Genomic DNA, 24,400 nt, shown 5'->3' on the forward strand with positions numbered 1-24,400 from the left:
TCCACACGCGATTTCAGCAGGGTACGTGTATTTCAGGGGTTCGCGGGAAGTTCCACACGCGATTGGCCCCGTGCGAGCAGGGTACGTGTATTTCAGGGGTGCGCGGGAAGTTCCTACACGCGATTCCATCAGGGTACGTGTATTACAGGGGTGTGCGGGGAGCACCACACGTGAATTGCACGTGTGGGTCCTCCCAGGTGTTCCCTCTACACCCTCCACGGCCCCTGCAGGTGGCTCACACCACAGGGGCCTACCCTGCACATGTCCTGCAGGCACCCCATCCACCATGGCCATGCCCCCCAGCCAACCCACATGTCAACTTGCACTACTGCCCACCAACGCATGTCCCCCCTGCACCCTCAGCCACCAGGGGCACCCTCCACCAGGCCCCCACCCATGTCTCCCACGACCCCCATCCCCCAGCAGTGCAGGGGCAGCCTCCACCAGGCCCCCACCCAGGTCTACCACCACCCCCAGCACTGTGGGGCACCTGCCAGCAGGCCCCCACCCATGTCTACCACCACCCCCACCCCCCAGCAGTGCAGGGTCACCCTCCACCAGGCCCCCATCCCCCAGCACTGTGGGGCACCTGCCAGCAGGCCCCCACCCATGTCCAACTCATGTTCCCCCCACCCCCCAGCAGTGCAGGGTCACCCTCCACCAGGCCCCCACCCATGTCTCCCACCACACCCACCCCCCAGCACTGTGGGGCACCTGCCAGCAGGCCCCCACCCATGTCTCCCACCACCCCCACCCCCCAGCAGTGCAGGGGCACCCGCCAGCAGGCCCCCCAACCATGTCTCCCACCACCCCCACCCCCCAGCAGTGCAGGGGCAGCCTCCACCAGGCCCCCACCCATGTCTCCCACCACCCCCACCCCCCAGCAGTGCAGGGTCACCCTCCACCAGGCCCCCACACGTCTCCCACCACTCCCACCCCCCAGCACTGTGGGGCACCTGCCAGCAGGCCCCCACTCATGTTCCCCACCCCCCCCACCCCCCAGCAGTGCAGGGTCACCCTCCACCAGGCCCCCACCCCCCAGCAGTGCAGGGGCAGCCTCCACCAGGCCCCCACTCATGTCTCCCACCCCCCCCCCAGCACTGTGGGGCACCTGCCAGCAGGCCCCCACCCATGTCTCCCACCACCCCTACCCCCCAGCAGTGCAGGGTCACCCTCCACCAGGCCCCCACCCATGTCTCCCACCACCCCCACCCCTCCAGCACTGTGGGGCAACTGCCAGCAGGCCCCTACCCATGTCTCCCACCACCCCCACCCCCCAGCAGTGCAGGGTCACCCTCCACCAGGCCCCCACCCATGTCTCCCACCACCCCCACTCCCAGCAGTGCAGGGGCAGCCTCCACCAGGCCCCCACCCATGTCTCACATCACCCCCACCCCCCCAGCAGTGCTGGGTCACCCTCCACCAGGCCCCCACCCATGTCTCCCACCACCCCCACCCCCCAGCACTGTGGGACACCTGCCAGCAAGCCCCCACCCATGTCCAACTCATGTTCCCCAGCCAACATGTCATCACAATCTAGATCCCTGGTCCCTATGGTCAGCCTCCAAATGCAAAACACCCACCCGAGTATTGCATCCACCCACTCATAATTGGCAATTACATGACAGAACACCAATTGCAAGTTCCGAAACAAACACATTTCCCTCACATACACCCAATGGGTGTCAGTGAATCTCAAAACCCATATCATGATATGCATGAAACCAATGAGATACTACAAATTGAAGTTCGATAAAAAAATATGTATTAAAGGAAACATAAATAGAATCAAAAATAAAGAAACAGAAATGGGAATGTACAAAAATGAAAAGAAGCATGTCCGTGATAAAAAGCAAAACCAAAAATCATAATCCAAAGTAATGGTGTCCAAAGTCACTGTCCACAAAACAAAATCCAATGGGAAATAAAATTGAAAGCCATTGCTCCATGGTTAAAATGTGAAAGAAAAATACAATCCAACAGTGAACTATGTACATACGAACAAGCCAGGGTCCATTATCCCAACAAAAGAAATTAAAACTATCTAACTACACTAACTAATAAAATAAACTATATACAAAAATGTGGCCAATGTCCAAAAGGTCCAAAATAAATCCAAAAAAAAAGGAAACCTAACGCAACCTACATAACTATGTACAAGGGCAGCGGGCTAGTTTGACGGCTCACTTTTGGATGTCCCGGGCCAGGGCATCATCGAACTCCTGCTCAATGTCCCGGAGGCGGTCCTCCTCCATGGCCCCGAGGGTCTGCAGGGCCGTCGACGTGTCCACCTCCAAACCCCTGCGGATTGCCTCGAGGCACTCGGCCTGCCTTAGGGCCCTCCGCATGGAGTTCTCTGCCCTGACCATTGTGAGCCGTGCCTCTTCCGCCTGCTGCCGCTCCGCATCTATGGCGTGGCCCAACCGCTGCCACATGGAAGACACTCTCTGTCCTGGGTCCTCCTGCCCTCCGGCCGATGCCTGCCCCTCAGATGTTGAAGGCCCCGAGCCTTCATGGCTCCCACCACGTTGCTGCTGTGCCTCTGCCCGTGCACTGCCTCCTGCTGCCTGCACATCCTCCGCCGGCTGGGGTGCAGTCGTTGATGTGGCCACCCCTGCTGGACGTCCGACTCCCGACTGTGGCAGGGATGCCTCCTCCACCAGCCTGGCCGCACCGTGAGAGGCAGCTCCACAGGGCACCCAGGTGACTGATGGGTGGGAAGATGGCACGGAGGACGACTGGCGCGTAGGGGGTTCAGTTGAGGAGGGGGTCGTAGCAAGCCCCATCATACGGAGGAATCCGGCCTGGATGACCTGTCCCAGCAGGCTGACGTGGTCAACGAGCCATTCGAGATGATGTGCAGTCTCCTCATGAAAAGACTGCAGGTCACCTCGCATGGCCCGTTGACGCAACGCCACACCACTCAGGACAGGCTGGACCCGGATAGCCACGTCCGCAGGCATTGGAAGGCCAGTTGTCGTTTGCTCATCCCCTGACTGAAAACGGGTCTGGACGTAGGCATCCCTGCTGGTGCAAGATGATGCAGGGACAGGATCAGGGACAGGATTGCACACAGGCACCTCCGCGGCGGCCTGTGCTGCCTCCTGTCCCTGGTCCTGCACTGCACCACTAGCACCAGTGGGATCCCCACCTCCAGACCCCGTCTCTGTTGCTTGCACGGCCTCCTCCTCCACCAAATCCCCCACCAACCTGGATGACTCCGTGCCATCATCCCCCGTTGGGCCCTGTGGGGTCCCAGCTGCCCCTTCTGCTGCCGAGGAGTCCAACTCCAACCTCCGCCTCTTGGACCTCCCCCCGGCAGCTGCGGCCTGGGACGCGGCAACGGACTCCTCATTTCCCGACGAGATGACAACATGGGAGGGGAGCCGGGCCTTGCGTCTCCGGCTGGCGGTGGGATCCCCGCCACTGTGTTCCACAGCACCTTCTCCGCCCTCTTCATCAGTTGACGCTGCAGACAGGGAGAAATAAAACACAGGCATCAGGGCACTGTACAATGGACACATACACACATGACAGTTGTACATGAGTGGCATTGGCAAACCTCAGACATGCCATCACAATCCCCAACACACATGTCATTTCAACACGCACACATGAGCCATACCACAGCCATATCGCAACTGCCAGCACCATCCATACCCATACAACAGCATGAGCAGGCAAAGGTGAGCCAGACATCACATGCAACACAGGAAGTGCACCACACATGTACACACACCACCACACTTGCATGCATGTGTACACCTCTGCCAAGTGTCGCAGTGTTCAGATGGGCATCCATGTCACATCTGCCAATCAGGCTTCCTCATCCGGCTGTCACGTGCATCCATGTTGCATCACTGTTGCACCCTTGTCAAATACACACAGATGCACATGTACACAGTGCGGATACATGCAGCTGAAAACAACATACATGCGTGACATCACGGACATATCTACTTACATACACATTCATCCAAACATGTGTGCCCACACAACTGCATTTGGCATGCAAGCCTACACACAAGCACCATCCATGTCTCACATTCCAGCCCTTGCATGTGTTAGCCCCACGGCCTTGTACACACCCACCCATACTCGACCCCATACAAACAGATGTGCAACCTGCACACTACTGAAAAATCACCAAACGCACAGCTCACAATCAGGATGCATGTACACTTACCGCTCGACTCCAGACGGGTCTGCCTCTCAAGGACCTGGATGTGGAGCGCTGGGGATATGCGCTCCAGGACCCTCATCTGTTCTTCCGACAAGTGGCCCCGGCGCCCCTTGGCATCCGCTGCCTTCAAGAGGCGCCGGGCCTTGTTCAGGGTCCTGGACCTGAAGTCCTCCCAGCGCTTCTTGACATGTTGGAAGTCGCGGACTGCCACCCCCTCCGCGTTGATGGCAGTCACGATGTCAGTCCAGATCCGAGTCCGTCCTTCCTTGTCGGCGCGGGAACTTCCGAAGAGGGCATCATACTGCCCCAGGACTTGCTCCACCAGGACACATACTTCGGTGGCACTGAAGCTGGTGCCCCCCTGCCTCTCTGGCCGGGGGTTCAGTGGTCTCAGATGGTGTTTGCCCCGATATGACAACCCCAGAGGCAGGAGTGGGTGTGCAACTGGGTCCTGGGGCTGGGCTGTGGAGCGATGGAATCCCAGTCGGGAGTCTTCGGTTCCAGCAGGGGTGGTCACAGCAACAGCACCCCTGGCTGATGTGCAGGCAGCAAATGGCAGGGCACGTGGGCAGCAGGCAGTCAGGCAGCAGCAGATGGCAGGTGGGAGCGTGCTCGTGGCTCTGGGGGGCAGTAGTTCGGCCTTCTGGGCTTACGCGTGGCCAGCTTGATACGGAGTGATTTGGCATGTGAAAATTCGGCACGTCAGCGTGTAATTCGAGGAAAGGCCCTTAGCGCGTAAGCGCGTCTGCACGCATACGCAATTTCATTGGACAGAAGGCCCCTGAAGCGCAAGCGCCCCTGTGACGTGACGCGCACAGGCGTGCATGGGCATTTCAGCGCGCGAGAAAAACTACACGTCCGCGTGTAATACGAGGAAAGGGCCCATGCGCGTAAGTGACGTGACGCACGCGTGCGTTTCCCTCAGCACGGGTTAAAGGTGAGCGGGCCCAGCATTTCGCTGTACGTGCCTTTCGTGGAGACCGACGTGTGTTGCTGCTTCCTGTTTCGCGCGCCATCACAACTTCACAGCTATCAAGGACGTATCTCTTCTTTTGGCGGGGGTATTGGCTACGCGTGTTTTTCTGCATCGCGCTAGTCAGATGGTGAGTCGCACACTCTCTTTTTCCCACTGCGGGTGCCCCTGTGTATCGCACCATTTTCGATGTCATAGTAGCCTGCGTGTCCCACGCGTATGCGTTATTCGTGTTACTGGGTGCCACCGCATACTGCGGGAGGTTGAATCCACGCACGTAGGCTGCAGGGTTGCGTGCACGGTTTTACTGCAGTTTTGGGGTGCCTGAGCGTTGCGTGACCCGTCACCACATCACCAGGGTCACATACAGCCTTGCAGGTGCAGAGGGGCTGTTAACATCTTGCTTCCCACCCCCTTCACCCCAATTGCCCAGGTCAATTGTGGTGTACACAGTGCTTTAAGTGGGCCGGGGCCTGCCGGGGCCGGGCCCCGGCAGTCTCCAAAAAGTGGGGCTGAGCCGGGGCCCTGCCGGGGCCCCCCGACCTCATCACGCCATGGCAGGACGCATTATCCCGCCGCGGCCGCAGCCGCGACGGGAGATGCGCCCACCACTTTAACGTCAGGCAAGCTGACAGAAGTGCCAGCCAGGCACACCGTTGCTGTGCCTGGCTGGCACTTCCGTCAGTCACTGTAACTTTCTCTGATGACCCCTCATCTGAGGGGCCATCAGAGGAAGCTAGAGTCCTTTAGTTTTCCCTCGCCAGGTCACTGACCCTCAGCGAACCCGCGGGCTCCATGATCAAATATGCAGATTAGATCACGGAGCCCGCGGGTTCGCAGAGGGTGAAAGACGCCTCAGGGTCTGTGATCTCTGCTCAGAGCAGAGATCACTGAGCTCGAGGCGCCTTTCTCCTTTGGCAAGGCTTTATAAAAGATGCCTTCAACTGTGTACGTTTAAGCCATCTTTTATAAACGTAGAAATATTTCTATGTTTATAACAGACTGCTTGAATCGTACACAATTCAAGGCATCTTTTATAAAGCTTTGTCGACGGACAAAGCCACCTTGGGTTTTGTCCGTCCTCAACGCTTTATAAAAGATGCCTACTTTTCAAGCCGTCTTTTATAAACATAGACATATGTTACAAATGTCTATGTTTATAAAAGACAGCTTGAAAAGTACACAGACCATAGTAAGGTAAGCACACAAGTGTGCGTAATTTACTATGCTTTGTGCACTTACAAGCCACCTTTTATAAACATAGAAATATGTAACATTGCTATGTATATAAAAGAAGGCTTGAAAAGTCACAAACCATAGTAGTACGCAAACAAATATATAAATGCTCAAATACATTTTTATATATGTTTGCGCACCTTACTATGATTTGTGCACTTTTAGGCCACGCCCCCAAACGAGGGCCCCCCCTCAATTTCTTACCCCACTTAAAGCACTGGGTGTACACCTCCCATTGGCACCACTCCATCTGTGCCAGCACTACTACATCAGTGCCATGGTTGGGAGGCCACCAAAGGTGAGGGGCGCCTCAGCAGGGCGTCCTCCTCGTGGCGGGCGTGGTCGGGGACGTGGCCGTGGTGACCAGGGAGTAGGAGGACTCCAGGGTGTCCAGGGCGGCAGGGGGAAGAGGCAGGGGTGCGCCACTTGAGCACAATGTTGTGCCATGTGTCGGTGCAGTCATGCCACCACCCCCTGTGGTTCCAGGGGATGCAGCTCCTGCATCTGGCACTGGCACCCATTTGACCCGGCAGTCCGTTCCATCGACTGCCACGGGCCCAAGGGTAGAGGTAGCTGCAGGTGCAGCTGTGGACACCGCCAGCCAGGCTCAGGGTCTGCCAGCGCAGGCTGCATTGGCACTTGAAGGGCCCTTGGTAGATCTCCAACAGGCCAGGGGGGAAACCATAGGGGCAGGCCGGGCTGCTCAGACCAAGACACGTGTCCCTGGGGCAGTCATGTCATCTGCTGCCCCGAACAGCCGGGTGTTGGCAAGTGCAGGGGCAGATGCACCCAACAGCACCCCGGTTGTGAGTCTGCCAACCAGGACCGTTGCGGTCAATGACCCTGCCACAGCTGATGTTGCTGCGCAGGGTCCATTAGTGGGCACCCAGCTGCCACTGACACAAGTCAGGCCTTTAGTCATCCCTCCACCTGCCACTCCCTTGGCTCAATCCACCGAACCCACTGGCCATACTGGTCAGGGCGGCATTAGCCAGCCAGGGTCTGCGCCACAGTCCAAGAGGAGGAAGGTTGCACCTGCAGCACAGGCTGGGATCCCACACACAGCTACAACCTCTTGCACGTCGAGGAAGAAGCCTTTCTGTAAGCAGGAACTGGACTTCCTCGTGGACTACGTGCGGGGCCACAGCCGTGACATGCTAGTGGGTGCCAATAGTCACACTACGGCTGCCCAACCTGACACCCACTGGAAGCATGTTGCGGAACATGTCAGTTCATTCGGCCATGAGGTGCGCACGGCGCAAGAGTGCAAAAGGCGTTGGAATGACATCAAACGCAGCACTAAGGCCAAGCGTGCCTCTAATTACAACTTGACTCTGGTGACTGGCGGTGGGCCTGCACCAGAGGAGGAAAAGCTCACTCCGCATGAGGCTCTCGTTGCAGAGTTCATACCACCTGAATTGGTCGAAGGAGTGGGAGAGATGCTGGACTTTGATGCGCAGTCCAGTGAGTGTTGATGCGTGTTTGTTGAGGACGTGTGTGTTTCACTTGTGGTATGTGTTGTGCATGATTGCCGCTACATGTGACGTGTACATGGTTCTGATGTGTAAGTAATGTAATGCTTCCGTCATGCATGTCTCCTCTGCCTGCGGGACTCCATGTAGGCATGCTCCCTTGCCCCTCCTCCGCCACTCTGCACCCCAGTTCCACCTTTGCACTGGTCTGCTTCAATCTTGCCAATGTGTACTTTCTTGTTCATGTGTCCTGTGTAGATGCTAACATCCAGCGTAGAATCTGCCAGACATATGCCGTGTGGTACAGCCTTAGTACTCGATGCAGGGTATCTCACTTGTACTGTGCATGGGTCAGATGTCCCGCAGGGACATGAGTGCCCAATCATGCTCGATGTTCATTGCACGCATGCCCCTATGTGTCCTTGTGTGGATGATCACTGTAATACAAGTCCTTGGTTACATACATTGCCTGCCATCTCATCAGCCTTCCCATGTCAACTGTGGCTCAGTCCTGCGTTGCACACATGTTTAGGCTCTGACAATCTGTGTGGCTCACAGGCCTCAGCCTGTTCAATGGCCAATGACTGTCCAACTCTTGTTGTGTCTTCTTCACACGTGGGCGGCCTCCAGAGTTTTCATCATGTGTCCTGCCTACTGTCCCAGCATCATTTGCAGTGTTGTCACCTGAATCACATTAAGCTGTTGATGGCAGTCAACACTGCCTGTCAATACACAGGTGTATGGTCAGCCTTTTGATACCATGCTAGGCATCCCTGCTTTGGTACTGGGGTGGAGGGGTGCTTGGCTTCTAGATATGGTACACATTGAATGCACAATGCACGTGATGCCTGAATTTGACATTGCACTGCCTTCACATTTCCTGGCACACACCATGGAGTCCTTGTACATGTAGGTAATGAGTGGCGTACACATTTTCTGCGCTGTATAGACCCACTTCCATGGAAACTGCCACCTTTCAACAGGTCTGATCACAGAAGTTATTCAAAGTTGACCCAGCATGCATGCCAGGTTATATGTTGTGTGTCACATGTCTGCCGGATGCGTTTGCTGTCGGTGTGTGTGTGTTGTGTGCTTCTGACATGTGTAGTGACCTTTTTTCCCTCTATTTTTCAGGTGATGACGCAATGGAGGCGGGGGATGGTGTTGTCATGCCAGACACAGGGTTGTTACCACCACATCAACCCGGCACTAGTGGGGGTCGTGGGGTGTAGGCCACGAAAACCCCCAAGTGCTGCAGTCCATCTTGTCTCTGGCTGCCTACGAGTCCAGCCTTGATGACGTCCATGTTCAGTTGGATGAGCATCAAGTCCATGTGTCAGGGGTGAGTGATTCTGATGTGGACACTCCTCTGTCTGCGACCCCTGCACTGAGGGATCAGACAGTCTTGGTTCCTCCGCCCGTGATGGATCGGGACGCAGGGTCACCCTCCACACCAGTCACTGATGTGCCTGGGATATCACGTTGACGGGGGCATGTAGTCGTGCAGCCGCGGGCGGTGCCAACACAGCGAGGACCCCCGGTCCTTGGGTCCCGCAGGGGTCAAGCCTGGCAACGCGGACGCCGCGCGCAACCGCAGTATACTGAGTGGGAGCAAGACATGACTGCCAATTCCGAACGGCAGGGGGGCAGCAATGGAGAACATCGCTGAGAGCATGGAGCGTGTGGCCCGATCTGTGCTCCCCCCTGCTAGGCAGGTGCTTCTCCAGCAGCAGGCGGCACGGTCCACGGCCCGCTCGCTCAGGCTGGGCATGGCGGCCTCAGACAGGGCACGCCAGGCTGAAATGTCGTCTCTGCGTCAAGCAATTGCTGCTCACGCAGAGGCGCACATGGATGCCCTGACGGAGGAGTATGCTTCCCTCAGATCCACTCTGGGTGTCCTTATGATGTCCCAGAGGCAACAGGCAGAGGAGAGGTTTGCACAGCTTGAGCGTACCATCCCGGCTGAGCTACAGGCTTGCCGGGAGGTGCAGCGGTTGTCCAGCCAGGCCTTGCAGGGGGAACTCCGTGTTACACGTGCTACCTTGCAAGAGGAAGACCTACGTCACATCGCCACAGAACCAGGCTCACCCGTCCGGCAGACTTGCTGCCAACGAGGGGCAAGCTGCGGCTAGGCGTGGCCAGGCTACTGTGCCACATCCTCCTTTCCAGGATGAGCCAGACTCGGACGACCATCCATCTCCCACATAGGTCGGGCTGTGCAGGCGCTGAGCCCATGGAGGTTTTTTTTTTGGCTCAGCATCATCGCATGTGGATGTTGAGCAGCACCCTGTACCTCCCCCCTCCTGGGTGCCTCCCCTGCCCCCCGGGTCGTATGTGGCCATTTTTGATTTTTCTTTTAGTTTAGTTAGTTAAGTTTCTGTTTGATAGTTAGTTTAATTAGGTAATGTAGGTTTTCCATTGTTAGTGTAATTAGTTAATAGTTGATTTAGTTTAAAATTGCTAGTCTATTGTGCTTTCATGTGACGGTGCGGTGCTTTGTGGCTTTTGAAGGCATCCACTGTCTGTTCCAGCTGGGCCCTTCAGGCTTGTCTTGTGTATGTGGTTGTTGCTTGGGGTCCTTGACTCACATATGCCACTCCTGCCTCCCTTGTCCATGGGCTCGCAAGGATGGTTCGGTGTTACACAAGGGCTTTGGACTGTCATATCTGTGGCATGTCTGGTGCTGTGTTACTTGTGTTGACACCTCTAGTGGGGATGATTTTGGTGTTATTGTCCACTGTTCAGCTTTTGCTAGATGGGGTGTGTCATGATTAATGTGTACATTAATTGCTATGCATTGTGTAGTATGTTTCATATCTTTACTGTACACGTGCTTGTTGCAATTCATGTTGTAGATAGTGTTCCACACTTTGGATGTGAAAGATGGACTGATGGTGTGATTTGTGATGTGACTCTCTGACATGGTCAAGTAATGAGATGCCTGATGAGACACACACAGATGACTTTGAAGCATATGTATTTCATGCCCTTTCTGCAGGGGGATGAGCCTCCAGAGCACCTTTGCCAGCAGACATGGCCCACTGGACGACGGAATTCTGGGCACGTTTGTTGGTGCCCACATGCACATGTGTGCACAAGCAGAGGCACAGGGATTGCAGACCCACATCCTAGAACTGCTGACATGTTCCAAGGAACTGCAGGCAAGGTGAGCAGCACGGGGGGGCCACGACACAGCAAAGCTTGCACCAGGCGAGTTGCACATGCAGGCTTAGTCACAGCACTGAGGGTGAGCTTAGACGAATATTGGTGTTGAAGCGCACAATGCAGCTCAGATGTGTTGGTGGACTGATCGCTGTTGATTGTAAGGTTGTCTGGGACACATGCAGGGGCAGTGGCACATACCCTCCGGTACACCAAGGTCCATTGAGGCACTTGTATCAACCATGTAGCCTTCCGAGACATGGAAAGGGGCAGCTCACAGGGACATACAGCAAGGGACATACTCGGGTGCAGTGCATGTCTTTTCCATGTACTTTATGATAAATGCACTGCCAACTTTGTTTCGGTCATGGTGGTACGCAACTTGCTCAGAAGTCATGGCTTGCTATATGGGTCTGTCTGCTTACCCAGGGAACATTGCATGTTGTGTGAATTGTGACACATTGGTGTTCCATTTGCCACGCACCCACCGGCGGCTGACTTACTGCATTGACTTGTATGACCCGTCACAGGGGTGATGTTATATATGGGTACAAAGGATCTACACCAGATTGTCTGTTTGTAGAGTAGTTTGTTGCTCTGTGGCATGTTTGGTGTTGTGTTTTTGTGTAATTGGCACGTACAGGTTGTTGACTGTGGCTCTCTTTGCAGCATTGCAGTGCTCCTGTAACCGGACCCGAGAGTGCGTAGGCAGGAGGCCAGCACTCAAAACCAGAGCTAAGTGTCTTGTTGTTTTTCTTTCAAACTGCTCTGCATAGGCTTGCTGGGGAGTGTACTAATGCATGGATGTATGTGTGGTTCAATTTGGTATGTTTTTATCCCCCTAATCACCCGTAATCCTATGCAATTTTGAACCCTGTACCCTCTACCCGGTGTTCCTGCTTCCCGTACCTATCCAAGCAACGTTCCCTGACCCTCTTTCCCCGCTGGGGTTGCGGATGCCTGTGTAAGCCCCGAACTTGCAGGTGCCAAAACCCTAGAGGGGGTGGTTGGTTCGTACCACTCCTAAGCCTGGACTACAGAAGGCCATGACAATGATGTCCAAGTTTGTTTGGATTGTGTATGTGTTCATGCAGGTAGTACATTTTCGTGCATTCCCTAGTTTCATGTGTCATTCCTCCTCCCCTCTCCTGCCACTCATTCCAGTCATCCAGTGTGTCAACACCTGTCCCGACTGCATATCCCTGAACCTCCTTCCCCACCAAGGTCTCAGGGGCCTGTGTGAGTTTGACCTTGCAGGCACCCGGGACATGGTGGGGGTGGTTGTTTCGTGACACTCCCGCGCCTGTACAGGGGACCTGTGACAGTACACATACGTTCATGGTGCATCATCCTATGTCATGTACCACACATGTTTCACATCCTGTTGTGACATTGTTTTACTGTGCTACCTTGGTTGTTGCATCATTGTGGTAGTACTTGGCCTTTGTGAGGTACTGCTACGTCAAGTCATCTACTGGAGGGTGTTCTGGTTCGTTTTTATGGCTTGGATTTTGTATACGAGTGTGGATTATGAGGGTGCAGGCACCTTTTTACACACAAGATGGGAGATGGTGACGAAGGGTAAAGGTGATCCTGTGGCCAGGTGGAATTGAGGTTTGAAGGCTCCATGACCCAGGTGCAGTTGTTCAGTGGGTCATGGTCATTTGTGAGGGAGGGGGGGTTGTTGTTGATAGTTGCCTTGCCCTGCAGTGTGATGGGAACTCTGACATTGTAATGGTGATATCCTATGTACATGTTGTGTTCTGCTGATCAATGCCTGTTCATGTGTTGTGTTTACCATTCAGGTGCGAGGGGATAGTTGTGGTTTGACATGCTGGGGTGTACACATGGTGAATGTTCACATGTGATGTGTAGAGAACACTAATGGTCACTTGAGTGCACATGCATATGTGGAGTGCATGTCCTTGCAGAACCACACACTTGCACTCTGATGCACTACATGTACTCCCACCCTTGCATATCCACGTGTACAATGTTTGCCTTCTGGTGCCCACTGTGTCCCTGCAGCACATGTTCCGTGACCGATTATGGATCCTGTACATGCCTAATTTGCTGTTTGATGTGGTCTGTCACTTAGCTGTGATGCTCAGGGTGTGCATCACACACAAAGGCTGTTCACTGTGCTGTGCGCTGAGCAGTGTATTGCAGGAGTAGGACACAGCACACATGAGCTGCAGTGTTGATTTTGCAATGCACAATGTGCATGTAGACAAGCATTCATTGTTATGTTACGTCTACAACTCTTCTAATGCATTTGGAAATGACTTATTTTGGGTGGGAGATTTTGTTGGTCTGTCATTTCATCTGATTCCGGGTCAGGCATCATTGTCTGATGCCACTGTAGATTTAGGACATGGCAATGTGACCTCATCGTTACTGTGTTGGTGTATGGGTATTGCTTGCCATGTCATGTTGTGGTTTGGGAGGGTTTGAGTGACATGACAGTGATGGCCATGGCCTGTTTTGCAGGGGTGTGTGATGCACACCTTGCATGTCAGGGTCATCCGCTTCTCAGAGCAACTAGCTGGGGTTAGATCTCTCCGCGGCAGGGCCCTCCCTCTGGAACAGCCTTCCTGCCTCACTTGAACTTGAGGGGAACCATCTCCAGTTCTGGAAGCACCTCAAGATCTTCCTCTTTGCTTCTGCTTTCTCTCTGCCTCTCCCTTGCGGAATGCTTCACTGGAACTGCACTGGAGCTGCAACTGGGCCACTCTCACCGACCTCGGTCCCTGGCCCAGCCACTCTCCACTTGCACGGCCTTCCTGGCAACCCCTGCACTGCGGTACTGTCTCTCTATCCCTACAGCCCACCCTTCCCAGCACTTGTCTGCACCTACCTTTGCAGTTGCCACCAGCCGACCTATGCATTTGTTTTTTGGTCTACTTCCCCTGTACTGCACTCCCCCCCCCCCACCCCCCTCCCCTTCCCCTGCACAATTTAAATGACACCTGGCCTAGTATTACCGTGGTCTGTCTTCCCTTGTTCCCCCCTCCCTGCCTCATTGCACCTTGAAATACTTGTGTATAGGCCATATCATGTCATATGTGTGCCTTTTGGTCACACGGGATAGCTTGTGTTTAAGTAGCTAGGGATGCAGACGATGTGGCACTTCCATGGCAACTATCTCAGGGTGGTAGGGTTGTGACAGTTGACTGTCTCTTTGTCATCATCGATTGTCACCTGGTATGTGCCAGGCCTGTGAGCACTCCGCAGGGGTGGGAGTTTAGGTGAAAAATGTGGCCACAAGCTGGGTCCGGGCTTCCTCGCCACATGCCCTATCCCCTCCCATGGGCAGCGCCTGTGCCTGTGGTTGGAGATGTGGGGGCACCACCATGTCCACCGGGACGCCCTGCCGTGTTGCAACATTGTGCAGGACACATGCTGCCACAATGATCCTGCACACTACTGGTGGTGCATAGAGTAGTTGCCCGCCAGAGCGGTCAAGGGAGCGGAAACGTGACTTGAGCACTCCGAATGTGCGCTCCACTATGGCCCTGGTTGCAATATGGGCGGCGTTGTATCTTACCTGGGGTGGTGTGGTGGGGTTCCGGATTGGCGTCATTATGTGGTTGCTCAGAGGGTAGGCACTGTCCCCTGGGGAGGTGATAATAGTTGAGATTATTAGGGTTTGGGTATTTGTCTGTGTGTGACTTGCATGCATGTGCAAGGGCATTTGTACTCACCTAGGAGCCATGTGTCGCCATGATGCCCAGCTTCCAGGGCCCGGCTCAGGGCGGACATTCTGTATATGAAACTGTCATGGGTGGAGCCAGGGTAGTTTGCATAGACAGAGGTGATGATTCCCTTTGCATCGCATACCACCTGTACATTGATGGAATGCCAGTGCTTGCGGTTTCGGTATATGTGCTCAGTGGACCTAGGTGGACGTAGGGCCACATGGGTGCAATCTATGGCACCGAGCACTTTGGGGAAGTGTGCCACCCTGAAAAAATCCAGGACAACGGCCTGCCTTTCTGCGGGTGTTCTTGGCATGTATATGTGCCTGCGGACTGAGGGGCGCGCTGTCATGATTGCCAGTACCTGGTGTAGGCAGCGTGACTGCGTGGCCTGTGAGACCCCCCCCCACTATAGCAGTAGTCCGCTGAAATGACCCAGTGGCCAAAAAATGCAGGACATTGAGCAGCTTCTCCAAGGGGCTCAATGCTTGGGAGCAAAGGGTGGGGGCTGTAAGGTCATCTTCCCACTCCCTGACCAGGTCTAGGATGATATGGGGTGGAAACCTATACCTGCCATAGACCTGGTCATCAGGCATCCCAAAAAGGCTTGTCCGTGGTGCGAAAATGCGTGCCCTGGCTATTCTCCTACTGCGGTGTCCCACGATCAGTGCTGCGACAAATGGGGCATTCAACGTAGCTGTATATACGCGTTTGTTGTTTGCGCGCACTTTTATACTGTGCGCGGGGACGCTTCCGCCTGCCTTCGTGTGGCGGACGCGTTGACGCCTGTGCGTGTCTTTTGCCGTGCGCGGGTTTCCCGTATTCGGATCTATGAATACGGGTTTTTCGCGTGCGTGTGGGCGTTCCGTGTAGTTCCCTGCAGTACTTCCCCAGTTACGCCTTCTTTTTCACGCATGGGTTAGTTTTGTGAATGCTAGGAGGTTTTCCCTAGACCAGAGATATTAGACTAGGTAGGGAATCCCATGGTCGAGTAGGTTTAGTTAGGGGTTATTTTACAATTGTCTGCACAATAAAATGTTCAATTCTGAGAAATCTAAATCCAGTTGTGAGCCTCACATTACTGACCTCTCACTCAGATACAAAAAAGGCTGTAATAGAAACCTCGGATGTTTCATTACCATGTGAAGATCAATGAAAAGAATGCTTAAAAGAGAAAAGTATTAATCAAAATGTGATATACGGATGTGTGTAACCAGTAGGTGAGTCTGCCAGAAAACATAAAATAGCTCATGCAATTGAATGATTTACCTTCTACAATGCTGGATTTGGCCAAGAACCCTGAAGACTGTTTTAAAGCTCCGCTGAACACAAAGAAGCTGGCACCAGTAACTGCAATGATAATAGAAGAGGTAGTTAGGGGAGACTCCTGCAGCATGAGTGGTTGAACACGTGAACCTCCTCCACTCCTCATGTTGAGAGAAAACAATACCTAAAGGTTTGTTAAAAATGTATGGCAGTTATAAAAGGTGACGCATGCAAACCGCAATCATACCAAACCTTTGGCCACGTCACAATCCATGTTTTTCAAAGGTCATGTGCTCAGCTTGCACTGTTTAAGCACTGTATGACCAATGCCAACTGAACTAATAGGAGAATAATAATTAAGGGCAACAACTTTCTCAAGAAGCCTCATTCGCCATATTTGAATCCAAAGCTCTAACCCTCTAGTCATACTGCATTGATCATACAGTACCTAGATATAATGGCATGTCTCAGTGACACCTATTTTTCTCCTTGTCACCATTCTCATTTTTGGATTTGGTGCATATAGTTGCACAAAGCGCGACTATGGAGAAAACAGTGCAATAGAGAGAATGAGTGTTACAAAGCAGAATGTCTGGGTAGCAGGTCAACTGGCCATATACACCAACAAGGTCTTGATTTGTGCCAATTAGGAATTTGGATGTATGCGAGTGGGCTTTCACAACCAAGCTTCAGTGATCACACTTTCTTAATTTTCGCACACTATGGCAGTGTACCTGAGTTGCACATTGGCAGACGCATTTACTCTACCTCTTCTGTGGCTGCCCAACCCACGCCCTCAGAGCACGTGCAAATAGAGCGACTCCTACCCTCATGAAGTATGGGCAGGCACCTCCCTTTCTGGGGATGGGTTTTGCCTTTTTAGTCTTGATTTATGTCGAAGCGTTTTTTTAACTTCAAAGATTTGTTTTCAAGGATCTTCATTGATGAGGCATAGACGTAGCAAAGAGCAAGCCCTGTGCAGCCAAGCATGAACCATCAATGACAGACGTACCTACGGAGTGAAGGAAGTGTGAGTAACCAAATACTGAGCCAGCCACACCTAGAGCAGCAGAAATATCCCAAACAGTCAAAAAGCAAAAGAGCACCTTGAAAAACTCTCAACATTAGAACAAGGGAACAGCATAGTAAGTGTTGCAAAGGGAAAAACCCTTGTTAAACAATATGTCAAGCACACATTTGTAACATTGTTAAACCTAAAAAGGGAACAAGTTACTTACCTGTAACTGTTGTTCTCCAGCATGGGTCTGGCATGGATTCACATGCTCATGAATATTCCCCGTCAGGTTGGGAATCCTCGGTAAAGAAAAAATCAGTATCAGTTTCGTTTCTGATCTGTCTTTCTTAGTAGTAACCAATCACTGATCTCTGGGTCATACTGCCCCCAGCCAATGACTGTCCTCTCCCTAAACCCCGCCTCTGGCAGCCATCCTCCGATTTGGTAGCACGTAAAGTGGCAGTATGACCAAGTGAAGAGCCGCAGAGGGTTAGGCGGGAGGGTTCGCATGTGAATCCATGCCAGACCCATGCTGGAGAACAACAGTTACAGGTAAGTAACTTGTTCCTTCTCCAGCATGGGGTCTGGCATGGATTCACATGCTCATGAATAAAAGAATACATAGTAGTACACACATGCACAACCACGGGAGGTAGCAACAGGCTCAACATTAAGCAATACAACAACTCAACATTAAGCATCTCTTACCTCCTCACCAGGTTCACCTCAAGCGAATAGGTTGCGCAGCACTGCTTGGCCGACCCTGGACTCCTCCCTGGAGTCCCGATCGACGCAGTAGAATCTTGTGAAGGTGTGCGTCGACCTCCACGTAGCAGCCCTGCAGATGTCCAGCAGGGGCACACCAGACAGGAACGCCGTGGTAGCAGCGATCGCTCTGGTCGAATGGGCTTTCGGACGGCCGGGCAGCGGTCGGTTTGCCAACCGGTGACAGTGCATGATGCAGCCGGAGAGCCATCTGGAAATGGAAGTCTTTGAGAGAGCCTTCCCTTGATTTACAGTCCCAAAGTTCACAAACAGCTGTGACGTCTTCCAAAAACTCTTTGTGCAGTCCACGTAGAACTTCAGCGCTCTAGCTACATCCAGCGAGTGCAAAGTCCTCTCGGCCGGCGTCGAAGGCGACGAGAAGAAAACTGGTAACACCAAGGGCTCGTTGAGGTGGAAGTCCGATGGCACCTTGGGCATGAAGGAGGGGGGCGTCCTCAGCACCACCCTCGTGTCGTGAAAAGTCAAGTATGGAGGCTTGCAAGATAGGGCCTGGATCTCTCCCACTCGTCGTGCGGAGGTGATGGCTACGAGGAACGCGGTCTTCCACGACAAACTTCAAAGGCGCCGAATGCATAGGCTGGAATGGGGCCCCCCCATGAGCCTGGTCAGCACCACATTAAGCTCCCACGCCGGGGCTGGAGCCTTCACCAGTGGGAACGATCGGAATAGTCCCTTCATAAATTCCTTCACCAGGCGATGAGACCACAAGGACGCCCGTCCCGTAGTCCTGGTATTTCGGGAGATGGCAGCCAGATGTATTTTGATGGAGGCGTGAGCCAGTCCAGCTTTGGCCAGCGACAGTAGCTACGGCAGTACTTGAGGGGCCGTAATCAGCAGAGGGTTAATCTTCTGTGCACAGCACCAGAGAACCTCTTCCACTTATGACCATAACATTTAAGAGTGGAGGACGCCCTGGCTTTTGCAACAACCTCTCTGCAGTCAGCCGGGATATCGTACCCTCCAAACTCTAGTGCTGCAGGAGCCAGGCCTGCAAGTTCAGCGACTCTTGGTCGTGATGAAGAATGGTGCCTCCTTCTCTGGAGAGAAGATCCGCGTCCGCCGGCAGCTTGACTGGTGGGGACGTTGACAAGTCCAGAAGGTCCGGGGACCAGATCTGCCTCGGCCACACCAGTGCGACGAGGATCATTCTGCACCTGGACTTCTTGAGCTGGTTGGTGAGACGGAGCAGCAACAGCAACGGAGGGAACGCGTATAGAAACAGGCCGTCCCAAGGGAACGAGAAAGCATCGCCCATGCTCCTCGGCTGCGGGAATCTGCTGGCACTTGGAGTTCCTCTGGCACTTGGAGTTCGTCACCATTGCGAAAAGGTTGATCCGGGGTTTGCCCCGTCGTCGAAAGAGCCGATCCACCTGGTCCTGACGTAGTTCCCACTCGTGGCACGAGCGCAGCTCCCTGCTGAGTGAGTCGGCGATGGTCTTTTTTATCCCTGCCAAGTGGAAGGGAACCAGAAACATCCCCTGGGCGACGGCCCAGTGTCACAGACCTAGGGCATCCTTGGATAGGGCTGGGGATCTGGTGCCTCCCTGCATCCGTATGTAGAACATCGTGGTGGTGTTGTCGGTGAAGATCCTCACCACTTTGTCCTTGAGGGACGGAAGGAACGAATTGAGTGCCCAGAACACTGCTCGAAGCTCCAGAATGTGGATGTGGAGAGACCTCTCCTCCAGGAGCCAAAGGCCTCTTGCGTGGAGATCTCCGGTGTGAGCCCCAGGGAGGCGTCCGTCGTCACCGTCTCCTGAAACATCGGGGTCAGAAAGTCTGTGCCTGCCGTGAGGTGCGCACGATTACCCCACCATAGGATCGTTCGACGGAACTCCTCGTCAAGAGGGATCCTGTCTTCGAAGCAGCCCGTCGCCTGAAACCAGCGGGCGTCGAGGAACTCCTGTAGCGGACGCATCCGAAGTCTGCAAAGGGGTACAAGGTAGATGCATGAGGACATCATCCCGAGGAGGGACTTGATGGACCTCACCCTGGCCACGTCCGTGGCTAGCAGGCGTTGCACCTTGCCCAAAATGGCCTTCGTCCTCTCCTCCGACGGGGAGGCCAATTGGCCCACTGTATCGAGCTTCGCTCCCAGAAACAGTGCTACTTGCTATGGAACCAGATGGGATTTGGGGTAGTTGATGGCGAATTCCAGTTACGTGAGCAGCCGGACGGTCCTCGCTGTGTGTTCGACGGCGAGTTCTCTTGTCCTTGCACGGATTAGCCAGTCGTCCAGGTAGGGGTAGACGTGGATCCCCTGCAGGCGCAGCCGCGCCACCACTGGTGCCAGGCACTTGGCGAATACCCTGGGTGCAGACTTTAATCCAAACGGCAGGGCTCTGAATTGGTAGTGGCGTCCTGACCCACGAACCTGAGAAACTGTCTTTTTAGAATGGGGATGTGGAAGTAAGCATCCTCCAGGTCCGACGACGATATGAAGTCGCCCTCCTCCAGCTGACCCAGCACGTGCTGGAGGGTGACCATCCTGAATTTCTGTGCCTTCATGTACTTGTTTAACCGACACAGGTCCAGGATGGGGCGCCAACCGCCTGTCTTCTTTTTGATGAGGAAGTACCTTGAGTACTGTCATGATGCCTGCCCCCAGGAAACCAGACCAGGCCCAGCAGCCCCGGAAGCAGGCATCACGCCATTTGGAGCAAGCCCAAAAGCCCCAGTTAGGGGCTGTTTGGGTGCAGTCCTGGCGCCTTTGGCGCCAGGCTCATAAGGACAAAGTCAGTCCTGGCGCCATAGGCGCCAGGCTCATTTATGATAACTTACCTAAAGCAGACCATGCTGCTTACTCACCTGATGCAGACCATGCTGCATGAAGACCTAAGCCAAATGAGGCTTAGGAGGGACTATTTTAATGCAGGGACTATTTTCTTACCTGGGTGGGGCAGTGGAAGAATACTTACCTGGGACTTCTTCCAAAGCTATGGACAGCCACACCTGCTTCGCGTTATTCTGCAGTAGCAGCGTAACGCTCACCGTGCCTGCAGCAGCTTCCAGTCTTCAGCCACGCCCGTCTACACCCCGGAGCTCCTGAACCCTGCAAGGAAAACAGAAGGAAAGGTTAGAGCAAGAGTTTTATTCATACTCACCTGAATCCTGCATCTTCCCGACTTGGACCTGGAAGAAGAACAAGTTACTTCTTACCTTGTAACGTTCTTTCGACGGGATGTTCCTCCGACGTATTCCTCATCTTAGATATCTCCTTCCAGCTCTGCTGGCCTCGGCAAATTTTTTCTCTAGAGGGCGCTGCGCATCAACGTCCTCCGAGTCGATGTCCCTCGACAGCCGCCGTATCGACGTCGACGTCATCCTGCCTATAAAGGCTACGCGCAGCGTCCGTTGCTCAGTTCCGTTTTGTAGCCCACAATAATACTTTCTGGACTAACTAATCACCCTGAAGGAGCGTAAGCTGCAACAACAAGGGAAGTAGAACTGCGGGGATGGATGGGAGGGTCGATGAGGAATACGTCGGAGGAACATCCCGTCGAAAGAACGTTACAAGGTAAGAAGTAACTTGTTCTTCGAAGGGATTGTGTCCTCCGACGTATTCCTCATCTTAGATAGGCTCCCATAGCAGTATTCTATTATCGGAGGAGGGAGTACTGACTTCACGCTGTCTTCTATTGATGAATAGAATGCAGTACAGCCCTTCCAAACCTAGTCTCTTGACTGGAGGAGGAATCCAAATTGTAAAAACGTGTAAAGGTATGGACAGACGACCATGTAGCGGCCGCACATATGTCTTTTACCGGCACGCCCCTTTTGAGGGCCGATGAAGCTGCAATACCTCTGGTTGAATGAGCCCTAAGGTTTTGAGGGGGCTCTTTCCCTGCCAGTTTATAACACTCCAGAATGGCTAGAATGATCCATCTGGAAATGGTCTGCTTAGTTATTGGTAGCCCCAGCTTGTGACCTGCGTAACCTACAAACAGCTGGTCTGCCTGTCTTATCCTGGCTAGTCTACTGATGTAAAAACTTAAAGCCCTCCTAGGGTCTAGCCTGTGTAACCTCTCTTCCTCTTTCCCCGGGTGAGGAGGAGGATAGAAAGATGGTAGGGTAATCTTCTGAGTGATATGGAATTCAGAAACCACCTTTGGGAGGAAATTAGGCTTCACTTGCAGGACAACTTTGTCTTTGTGAAATATTGTCTGAGGGGGTTTACAAGAAAGAGCTTGTAATTCGCTCACCCTTCTAGCAGATGTAAGTGCTATTAATAAAACAGTTTTAAGGGTAAGGAATCTTAACGAACAAGAATGGAGAGGTTCGAAAGGTGTACCCATCAGGAAAGTTAGTACTAAGTTTAAATCCCATAGGGGAATTTGGAATGGTCTTGGGGGATAAACATTGGTTAACCCCTTTAGAAACTGTATTACCAAGGGTAATTTGAAATAGGATGGTTCTTCCGCAGTACGCTTAAAGATGGATAGCGCTGCGAGATAGCCCTTAATGGTGCCAACTTGAAGGCCTGAATTTGCCAAATGTAGTAGGAAGGACAAAACCATTGGTGTACCACATGAAAAAGGGTCGATATTCTGTTCTCTACACCAGCTGCAAAATCTGTTCCAACGGCAGCGGTATAAAGACTTTGTTGCTGGCCTCCTTGCCGAAAGCAACACCTCCATATCATCATCAGGGAGGTCCCAATCCTTGTACCTCAGCCTTTCAGAAGCCAAGCGTGAAGGTTGAGGGTTTTGATGTCTGGATGGAGAAGCTAACCTCCCTTCTGTGAGAGTAGGTTCTCTCTGAGTGGAAGTCGAATTGGAGGGCAGATGGACAAGTCTAGAAGGTCCGGGTACCACGTTCTCCTGGCCCAATCCGGGGCAATTAGGATCATGGTTCTCCGGAATCTTCTCAACCTCCTGATCATTTGAGGAATGACAGGGACCGGTGGGAACGCGTACAGAAGCGGAAACTCCCAGTCCACTATGAACGCGTCTCCCAGAGCTCCTCTCGGGGGAAATTCCCTTGAGCAGAACAGGTCGCATTTCCTGTTTAGGCTGGTGGCGAACAGATCTACCTGAGGGGTTCCCCAAAGGGCAAAGATCTCTTGAAGGACTTCCTGAGCTAGCTCCCACTCGTGGGAGACTGTGTTCTGCCTGCTCAGAGCGTCCGCTGTCAAGTTCTTCTCTCCGGCTAGGTGAACTGCCGATAGAGAGATTCCTTCTTGGATTGCCCAAAACCAGAGCTGCATCGCCTCTCTGCACAGGGGTAGTGATCCTACGCCTCCTCTTTTCTTGAGGTAATGCATGGCCACCGTGTTGTCCATCATTATCAGGACGTTCTTCCCTTGTACAGCTGGCAGGAACGCCTTCAGCGCAAGTCTGATGGCTCTCAGCTCTAACAGGTTGATATGTAGTCTGGACTCCGATGGAGACCAACGACCGCTGGTGGTCAAGTCGTTGGCGTGGGCTCCCCACCCCGTGAGTGAGGCATCCGTGACTACTGTTATCTCTGGCCAGGGTTGCCAAAACTGTTCTCCTTTCAGAATGTTCTCCTGACAGGCCCACCACTGAAGGTCTCAAGCCACCCTGCCGGGAACCTGAAGAAGATCTGTCATTCTCCCTGAGAATTGTGACCACTGAGTCCTCAGTGCCCACTGGAGGGATCTCATTCTCAGGCGAGCCTCCGGCACTAGGAAAATGCAGGATGCCATGAGGCCTAGCAACCTCAAAAAGTCGAAGGCTGGGAGACGTTGGGCATGTTGGAACTTGGTAACCATCTGTAGAATATCTTGAGCCCTCACCTCTGGTGGCGAGGCTTTTCCCAGGGAAGTGTCCAGGATCGCTCCTATGAACTGGAGTCTCTGCGATGGTATCATTTGTGACTTCTTTAAATTGAGGGAGAAGCCCAGTCTGTGAAGGAAGTGGCACACGTGATTTAGCTGGATCTGAGCTTGTTCCGGAGAAACAGCCCTGATCAACCAATCGTCCAGGTAGGGGTAGACGTGAATCCCTTCCCTCCTTAGACTTGCAGCCACTACCGACATTAACTTGGTGAAGACCCTCGGGGCGGAGGTCAGCCCAAATGGCAGCACTCGAAATTGATAGTGAGAGTTGCCAATTGCGAACCTCAGGTATTTCCTGTGTTTGAGATTGATAGGCACATGGAAATAAGCGTCCTGAAGGTCCAGAGATACCAACCAGTCCTGGAACTGAAGGGCCTGGAGGATCTGAGAAAGAGTGACCATCTTGAATTTGTCTTTTCTGAGGAATTTGTTCAATTCTCGCAAGTCCAAGATGGGTCTCAGTCCTCCGTCTTTCTTTGGAATGAGAAAGTAAGGGGAGTACCAGCCCTTGTTCCTCTCCGCTACAGGTACCGGTTCTATGGCACCTTTCTCTAGCAGGTCCCAAATTTCCTGCAAGAGGAGCGGATCTGGAGCTTTCTGAGAGCTGATCCCCGGTGGATGACTGAGGTATACGTAGGAAAGGCAGGCAGTAACCTTGGGCAACTGTTTCCAATGCCCAAGCATCTGACGTGGTAGCCTGCCATACCGCCAGATGTTGAGTCAACCTGCCTCCTACAGGTGTCCTGTGAGGGAAGTCCTCAGAGTGGTTTTGAGGCGGCTGATGCAGATGCCGATGGTAAAGAGGTACC

At 53.4% G+C, this 24,400-nt stretch overlaps 1 protein-coding gene across 2 annotated transcripts in view; it reads right to left on the reverse strand.

The window, feature by feature from the left end:
- The window catches only part of ZFYVE9 (zinc finger FYVE-type containing 9), a 1,362,935-nt gene that overhangs the window by 302,891 nt on the left and 1,035,644 nt on the right, over positions 1-24,400 (reverse strand). For both annotated transcript variants that reach the window (XM_069642200.1, XM_069642199.1), the window contains exon 15: positions 15,994-16,074. In XM_069642200.1, coding sequence (XP_069498301.1) covers positions 15,994-16,074 — 81 coding nt within the window. The remainder of the gene's footprint in view (positions 1-15,993; positions 16,075-24,400) is intronic.

The sequence above is a fragment of the Ambystoma mexicanum genome, chromosome 1q, assembly GCF_040938575.1.
Source record: "Ambystoma mexicanum isolate Mex_15411 chromosome 1q, UKY_AmexF1_1, whole genome shotgun sequence".
In the NCBI taxonomy this organism is placed as follows: domain Eukaryota; kingdom Metazoa; phylum Chordata; class Amphibia; order Caudata; family Ambystomatidae; genus Ambystoma; species Ambystoma mexicanum.